The sequence below is a fragment of the Phoxinus phoxinus genome, assembly GCF_949152265.1.
Source record: "Phoxinus phoxinus genome assembly, chromosome: 23".
Lineage (NCBI taxonomy): Eukaryota > Metazoa > Chordata > Actinopteri > Cypriniformes > Leuciscidae > Phoxinus > Phoxinus phoxinus.
The window spans coordinates 22419674-22428763 of NC_136898.1; the positions used below are offsets into that span (position 1 = coordinate 22419674).

The following is a 9090-nucleotide window of genomic DNA, read 5'->3' on the forward strand; positions in this document are numbered from 1 at the left end:
AAGGCACACACCTCTCAATAAAATGTCAAACAGCTGAAAATGCATATCAGCACAAACACCAAGACATGAGGTCTAAAGAACGGCCTGCAGAGCTCAGAGACAGGATTGTGTCAAGACACTGATCTGGGGAAGACTACAGAAAATAAACTCTGCTGTACTGAAGGTTCACAGAAGCATTTGGCCTCCATAAGAAGTTTGAAACAACTTTCTAGAGCTGAACAGAACTAATGGACAACTCTGTGAATGTCCCCGAGTGACCCAGCCAGAGCCTGTGCTTGAACCGAACATCTCTGGAGAAACCTGAAAATATCTGTCCACGACGGTCCCCGTCCAACCTGACAGAGCCTGGGAGGATCTGAGGAGAAGAATGGCCAAATGCAGATGTGCAAAGCTTGGCACGTCATACCCAAAAAGACTTGAGGCTGTAAAGGCGCTTCAACTAAGTACAGAGTTAAGGGTTTGAATACGTATTCAATGTACTTATTTCAGGTCTTCCTTTTAAATAAATTTGCAAAGTTGTCACAAATCTTTTTTTTCGTTTTGCTTTGTCATTATAGTGTATGGAGTGTACGTAGATTTGTGTGCAAAACAAGTATTTTAAAGTAGTTGAGCATAAGGCAGCAACATGAAATGTGAAAAAATTAAGGGGTATGAATACTTTCGCAAGGCACTGTTCCCCTCAAACTCCTATTTGTAAACATAAATATATATTTTTGGTTAATTCTTTGTTTGTACAGCATGGAAAATACAACTTTCACATATGAAAAAGTAATCCCTCCTTCCTTCCTTTCAACATAAAAGCTGTTTTAATGAAATACATGGATGTTGTCAATTTTCATCACATTCCCTATTTGACATACAAAACCGAACACAAAAGAAAGTGAATAAATGAATAAAATAAATAGACATATTCAATGATATTAATTGATGGTTTTATTCTGGAGCGACTGTAGGATGAACGTCAGTTTTAAACTGTAAATGTATCTTATGGAAAAACAAAGCAGCGATTAATATTCACAGCATATTAAAGGTGCAAAGAGTGTGATTTCGAAATACAGAAAACTATTATTTAAATTTGTATCCATACCTCGTTATTATAATCGTTTCTGGACAGTATTTAGCTGCTAAAACATCTTGGCATGTTCAAACACAGACACTGGACCCCACACACACACACACACATTTTTTTTGTGTCCAACAATATGTTTTGGAAAAGACATATGATAAACTCTTTATACAGTATGGAAAATAAAAACGTTTATAGTTGGAAAATAATTACATTAAGTGCTTTCTTTCCACACATCCGATTCAACACGTCGTCGGTTCTGGCCTGACGTCGCGATCGATTATCCGAATAACGGAGGGACGGGACGTACAGCGCGGTGTGGTTCTCAAAGGACGCTGGCCTCAGTTAGGAAAGTGCTCGCCTCCAGGATCATGCCCTTCACGTAAACACGAACTGTATAAAATAGAGTCAGAAAGTCCTGCGTGCTGAAGACGGTGTCGGCCAAAGCGAATCCCAGCGTGGAGGGAATGAACCCGCGACCGTACTCCACCATCCACGTCCCAGCGCTCCACTGCACCGAGGTCGCCTCTCCCACCGCGTGCACGATCGTGTCACCTGCCAGGACAAACCACATGAAGCTTTATGGGTAAATCACTGTCAGCTCAGAGCATGTGCGGAGGACGTGTGGCTCGTATACCTGGATAGTAAGTCTCGCTTTTAGTCGTTCCTTCTTTCCATTGCCTGAACATTCCCGAAATGATAGTGTCTGATATTTCTGCCCAGTAACGACCTGAAGGAGATACAAAGTGAGTGAACATTAAAGAAATCCTGTGGCAAAACATCTGCGTACTAATCAAGGAACTGCTGCCGTACCAGCAGCGCAATGATATTACAAACTTAGTGTCGGTCACGTTGGAAGTTACCGAGCTGGGGACTATTTTCAGGCGCTGTGTAATATCATTGCGCTGCTGTACGGCAGCAGTTCCTTGATTATTACGCAGGAATGAGAGTATAGTTCCTAGTCATATTGGTCTAGAAAATCACAACTTTTCATTTTCTGTCGGTCTTAGTACACGATGTAACTACAGAAGAGTCAAGTTATAAATAGAAAAAATATAGAAACTCTTTGGTCATTTTTTTGAGAGAGATGCTAACGGTCTAATCAGATTCAATGATCTATGCTAAGCTATGCTAAAAGTGCTACCGCCAGACCCGGAGATCGGCTGAATGGATTCGAAAACGGTAAAACTCAACTGTTTAACTCTAGGGGAGTTGGAAAATGAGCCAAAATGATTTCCAAAATAAGTGGAGTGTTCCTTTAAAGTCCCACTGAAGTGCCTTGGAACGCAGAGCTTTGCATGATGCGTTGACGTCATTTCCACTGAAACAGGAAGCTAAGGCGGGACATATTGAATGGCTCCTCCCCATTTTCAAATAGCCAATAGCGTTTAGTTTACCTCACAGACTGCAAGTCGTACTTGACAGCACCATGGAAGCGAATCCGAGCGCTGATGATACGTTGGATTCAATAGTAGAGGTGTGGATGAATTCTAGCTATTTCATTCTTAACAAACATACGGTTGGAAAACGGAATAAAACTCGAGCGTTTGAGCAACCGAACACACGTCTCCAGCCCATGTTGCTCTGTGACGCGTCAACGGTCGCTTTGGCCAGGTAGTGTTTATAGCATAGGGGGCGGAGCTTTAGATTCTAGAGAGCATTTGATTGGACAGAATATGTGATGAGATGTCATAAAAATCCATGATCTATTTTAGCGGAAGTGAGAGACTAAGTTTTGAATGCTTATATCTCCTAAATGCGAATTTTGTCATTGATTTGGAACACACCAGCTTATTCATAACCTTAAGGCTGACATATTCATACCAAAAAAAAAAAGTACATTTTGATTTCAGGGGGCCTTTAAAAGTAATCGTTACTTTACTAGTTACTTGAAAAAAGTAATCCGATTACATAACTCTCGCTACTTTCAATGCGTACCTACCCAACACTGGAGGAGATGACCTCAACTTACCTGAATGTCCACCCGTGTCCACCGCTGTCCCGAAGAGCAGCACGTACTCCGTGAGAGAGGCGTGCAGGAGACACATGGAGCCCATCCACCCTCCGGCGTTCACGAACACCCACTGCAGGTCCTCGTCGGGCAGGATGTGGCCCGGATACCGCTTGCGCAGCTCCACCACCACCTTAGAGAAGGCCTGGTCATGATCCTGGCCTGCGGCACACAAACACAGGCACTTTAGACAGCCTTTTTCTTTTAAACGTCTCTCAGGCAAGTTAAAGTCACCATGAAATCAAAACAGACCTTTTTTTATTGTTATACATTTTATAATAAAATGTATGTATGAAGTATTTATTATAAATATTTTTTTCATGCACCTTATTTTTTATTTTTTTTACATTTATGTACTATGTAATCTTTACAAAGTTAACTGGCGTGAGGGCGGAGCAACCTGTCACTCACATGAGATCCACCAATAGCAAACCACAATCATCCAATCAATTCCCCACGGACAACATCAGGTCCCGTACATTTACACGGGTTACTTACAGGGTTCCCACACCTTGGTTAACCTCAAATTCAAGGACTTCAAGTGAGAGCAAGGTTACATCGTGTTCCCTTGTAAAATACATTGTTACAGTCTTACGCCGTGAACATCATGGCAACGTACAACGCAAAGTACCTCACACTAAACGTAACAGGTAAATGCGCGTAACTAACGTAAATCAAGCAAGCTAGTACGCATATGCCACGAAGTGTTGGCGAAATAACACATTAGCGGACCGGAGGGAATAATATGGATTTTTTTCCAGAAAACTTGTTGCACAAAATAAATTCAAGCACTCTCAAGGACCCGTATCTATGTATGTTTATTTTCAAAAACTTTCCAGGGCCGTGAATTTTTTCTTTCTAGATTCACAAACTTTCAAAGACCCATGGGAACCCTGCTCACATGAGAGCCACCAATAGCAAACCACAACCATCCAATCAATTCCCCACGGACAAAATCTGGTCGCGTCCGTCCTACATTTGTTCTTGTTTGAGAAGCCGTTTCACTCAGATACACGTCACACTAGATAACGCAACTTCCGTCTCATGCCGACTTTAAAGGAAGTGTCAGGAAGACAATACACACATTGCAATTATAAAAAGAAATTGAAGTCTTAAAAGGTCAGTCTATCATGTTATTTAACTTTGCTTAGGGGAAAATAATATTTAAAACAGCTGAATACAACTCGTGTGTTACTTTAGTATAGTATATAGTCCGTGCAACACAGGGCTTCACAGTTGCATGTTGTATTCAGCGGTTTAAAATATTTTGCTCTTTCTATTAAATGGGTCACTGACAAATAAAGTTTCAAAAAAAGGTGAAACAAAACATTAAATAACATGTATTATTTAAATGTGCTAAAAATTAATTCAAACTAAATAGGGTTTACAGAATAAAGTGTAATGTCATTAATGTATCAAATTATTTTAAAAGGAAATACTGCACTTGGGCACACAAATATGCACGTCATGCCATTGACCCATATATATATATGTGTGTGTGTGTGTGTGTGTTCAGTCCGTGCAACACAATGCTTCAAAGTTGTATTCAGCTGTTTATACTATTTAGCCTAGCTTTTGGTAATATAAGTAAATATACATATATATGTGTAGCTTACATCATTCGCAATATTACTATTGCTACAGAGAACAGTGATTGCAGTATCTTAGCAACAGATGTAACTTCAGAGACGGGTTATTCGTGTTTACTCACCTGCATACTGTTTGGCTAACTTGGCAACATCTTCTTTAGTAAAGACATATTGTTTACTTGCCATCCAGTATCTTATAAACTGCACAGTCAACACCAGAACACCAAGAACAACCACCATCTTTAGAATATTTCTTATTAAAGACATCGTAGCGCGACCGCAAATGAGAGTTTAAAAGTAAAAATCTGTCTGACGTTACAAAAGACATTAAACAGACTTCATTCAGACACACAGCATGGCTCACATGAAAGGTGACGGTCGCTGACGTGAGGTGACGTAACATCTGGGACAACCAATCAGCTGCCACAAATGGCTAGTTCTAATCCAATGAAATCGCACAGAGCTCAAACAAGGAAGAAGGCGGCGTGAAGGTGCATCATTATTATCAATATGCCACCAAAATACGCAGAATACACAAGCTCCCTTTATTGATACAGTGACACATAGTGAATAATTCAACGTAGTAATGTATTGTGTATTATTTACGTTCTCGAGAAACTATTAAACGAGGAAACACTGTTCTAATTATACATCTGTAAAAGCGACATACTGCGTTTCATGTGCGCAGCCTTGTTCACTTCGGGATACTTAGGAGGAAGATCAAATGAAAACTTGAAACTCTAGCAAGAAACAATCAATGAATTCATGTTTAAAACCCATCATCACGGTTGATCAGATAGATTGCGTATCCACAGGATAATTTTATTAACGTATATCAGTAACAGTAAGATGGACAGTATTAGTAAACCTATGTTTGACCCTAAAGGTAAGGAATGTTTATACATATTTTCACATATGCATATTTATTTTCTGATCTTTGCATGATTCACAGACACATTTTAGATGTGATGTAATGTAATGACCAATTTTTTGTTTCATACTCCTGTCTTTTGGATTCACTGAAATAAAATAGTACATTCGCTAGTCACGTGACGGCTGGCTGTGAGTCTGGTCATGTGATATAGCGGTGGGACATCTGAATCATTTTATTGAATCGATTCACTCGGACGGTTTATTTCAATGAACCGTTTGAAACTGATTCACCTATTGTCCATCACTCCCCAAGTGTGCGCCGAATTATGCGAATAATTTTGTCTTTTAGTTAAATTCTGCTGTTTGTCACAGTTTTTTAAACTACATTGTATAGATGTGACATTTATGTTTATGCTTTACTCTCACTGTCAAATTGTCCTCTCAAGGTTATACTACCTTGAAGTAGTTCCAGCGAATCACCAAAATAACTAGCTCAAAAGATGATTTTAACATTTTAAGTGGCAAAGTCTTGCCTGTTACATTTAAAGTTAAAGCAAACACAAAACAGCTGTAAGTAATGCACAAGTAAGCATAATTCAAGACATATTTGCTGAATAACATTTTAAATAAGTTGTGTGAGGTATTTATTTACACTTGGCGAGTTGACCTTAACTCAAATTATTTTTCAATCTTGATGTTTGTTTCAGAGCACCAGCATTTAAGATACAATCCTCTGCGGGACTCATGGGTTCTGGTCTCGGCCCATCGGATGAAGCGTCCGTGGAAAGGACAGCTGGAGAAACCGCCAGAGGACAACATCCCACGACATGACCCCAACAACCCTCTCTGTCCTGGCAGCGTGAGAGCCAATGGAGAGGTGAGCAACTCACTGTCTTCCATGGTCTAGTTTCATCCCATTTCTTCAGCTGATAGGGTTTTTTTTTTTTTGTTACACCTTTTTTATTTCTTATTTCAAAGCAATTTCTTAAAGGGATAGTTCACCCACAAAAGGAAAATTCTGTCATGTATTACTCACCCTCATGTCGTTCCAAACCCGTAAGACTTTCGTTTATCTTTGGAACACAAATTAAAATCTTTTGGATGAAATCTGAGAAATTTCTGTCCCTCCATTGACAGCTACGCAACTACCACTGTGACGCTTCAAAAAGTTCATGAAGAGATCGTTAAACTAATCCATATGAATTGAGCAGTTTAGTCAAAATTTTCTGAAGAGTAACAATTGCTTTATAGGATGAACAGATTGAATTTAGTTTGAACTTCTTCAAGAACCAATGAGGTTCGTTCTCGTGTTACGCATCACTTTTCAGCTTCTGCAAGAGCCAATGAGGTTCGTTCTCGTGTTACGCATCACTTTTCAGCTTCTGCAAGAGCCAATGAGGTTCGTTCTCGTGTTACGCATCACTTTTCAGCTTCTGCAAGAGCCAATGAGGTTCGTTCTCGTGTTACGCATCACTTTTCAGCTTCTGCAAGAGCCAATGAGGTTCGTTCTCGTGTTACGCATCACTTTTCAGCTTCTGCAAGAGCCAATGAGGTTTGTTCTCGCGCGTCAAGCAGGTTCGGTTGAGCTTCTGTTTATTTTGTTGTTTTTTTTGTTGATACTTTATTGATCCTTTACAGGAAATTATATTATGTTTATGTTCGCCGATCAATATTTATATATCAATAAAATACTAAATTCTAAATTAAATATCTTCATCATGTAAAGCAATCAAGTCTCTATATGGATTAGTTTTACAATCTCTTTATGAACTTCTTAAAGCGTAAAAAGTGGTAGTTGTGTAGCTGTCAATGGAGGGACAGAAAGCTCTCAGACTTCATCAAAAAGATCTTCATTACGTTTCCCAGATGAACAAAAGTATTACGGGTTTGGAACGACATGAGGGCGAGTAATTAATCACAGATTCTTCATTGCTCTTGACACCTCTGGCTCAGCCTGGAGCATTACGGGTGCTTTTACGAACGCAGATAAAACCATCTTGTCTGTGGAAAGTGATGTGTCTGCAGTCATTATACAGCGTTCTCTGACTAAGCAGAAAGAAACGTTGATATCCTTTCCTCGAATGTACGTTTCTGCCGTCTCTCCGTCGGCTTGTGTGAGTTATATGCCAATGAATATTCAGTGGCACTGTTTTTTTTAGCGCTCTCTTAAGCTTGACAAATGTTCTTGGCTGACTCTCTCATTCCTGGATATTATTATTTAACGATTAATTAAAATAAAGAATGTTGCCAGGCTGCTTTACAATCGGACAAGATGTTGAACATGCACTCTTGAACTCTTTGGCACTATTAGATGTTGTTACTTCATTCAGATATATACATTTGGCTGGAAGCAGCTTCTCGAATATGTCAACCCGAGGAAGAACAAACTGAATGAAAGCGAGCGCTCTGGGATGTTTGATCCACCAGTCTTTGATTAAACACAGTCATTCCTCTGTTGTATTTCAGGTGAATCCTGATTATGACGGCACGTTCATGTTTGAAAATGATTTCCCTGCTCTCCAGCCTGACGCTCCAGACCCCGGTATGATCCTCTGTCACATTCACTGCCATGACACTCAATTGCACACTTTCTGCTGTTTATGTATTCGGTTTTACTGGATATTATTTGGATCTACTAACAATAAATTTAACATATTTTTTTGGACCTGTTACATGGTAATGGGAAACCTGGATCGTTGTAATTGTGGTGATAATTTAGTACCATGTTTACTTTACTTTTTAAAAGTTTGGAGACAGTAATATTTATTTTAATGAAATTAATACTTTATATAATAATATTATAATATAAAATAAATGTTTTTCTTTTGAACTTGTTCATGGTTTACACAAAAAAAGTGAAGCAGCACAACTGTTTTTAACATTGATAATAATCAGAAATGTTTCTTGATCATCAAAACATCATATTAGAGTGATTCTGAAGGATCATGTGACACTGAAGACTGGAGTAATGATGCTGAAAATTCAGCTTTGATCACAGGAATAAATTACATATTAATATATATTCATTCAAATAGAAAACATTTATTTCTATTTCTAAATTTTTCATAATATTTCATTTTACTGTATATTTGATCGAATAAATGCAGCCTTGGTGAGCAGAAGGTGTCATAATAATAATAAAAGTATTAATAATATTTTTATTTTTAACATTTTAACAGTAGTGTATATCAAAGTACCATGTTTTTATGATCTGATACATATGGCACAGCTACAGTACTTTCAGCCGTTATAATAAAAACAGTTACTGTTCCTGCAAAGTTTAATTGTAAAACTTTTAATGTGCAATTATAGGCTGTACGGTAATGAAGGAGTTAATTCCAGCATATTAACAATTTTCTGTTGATTTTTATTACTGGTTCTAGGTTCAGATCATCACCCACTTTTCCAAAGCAAAGCAGCCAGAGGCATTTGGTGAGAACAGTTTAATTCTTCTCCTTCAGAACTAAACTTGCTAATTAGTATTGTTGGTTAAGTTACACATCACTATTAACAATAAATAAATAAAAACCTTTGTTTTTGAGTCTCCTACA

The 9090-nt window shown here is 38.5% G+C and overlaps 2 protein-coding genes across 3 annotated transcripts in view; one reads left to right on the plus strand and one right to left on the minus strand.

Moving 5' to 3' along the window:
• Positions 1–542: 542 nt before the first annotated feature.
• Positions 543–5064, minus strand: sigmar1 (sigma non-opioid intracellular receptor 1). Its single transcript, XM_079600810.1, has 4 exons — positions 4789–5064; positions 3039–3239; positions 1704–1796; positions 543–1621 (listed from the first exon to the last, which is right to left on the minus strand). Exons 1-4 carry the CDS (start codon positions 4931–4933, stop codon positions 1392–1394), a joined length of 669 nt encoding a protein of 222 aa, XP_079456936.1. The 5' UTR covers positions 4934–5064; the 3' UTR covers positions 543–1391.
• A 68-nt stretch (positions 5065–5132) lies between these two features.
• galt (galactose-1-phosphate uridylyltransferase) overlaps positions 5133–9090 on the plus strand; it is a 118432-nt gene continuing 114474 nt past the window's right edge. The window contains exons 1-4 of one of the 2 annotated variants that reach the window (XM_079600811.1): positions 5133–5552; positions 6247–6416; positions 8006–8081; positions 8923–8971. In XM_079600811.1, coding sequence (XP_079456937.1) covers positions 5516–5552; positions 6247–6416; positions 8006–8081; positions 8923–8971 — 332 coding nt within the window. In that variant the 5' untranslated portion in view covers positions 5133–5515. Of the gene's footprint in view, positions 5553–5800; positions 6125–6246; positions 6417–8005; positions 8082–8922; positions 8972–9090 lie in introns of those variants that run through there. The other variant, XM_079600812.1, reaches the window with a different exon arrangement.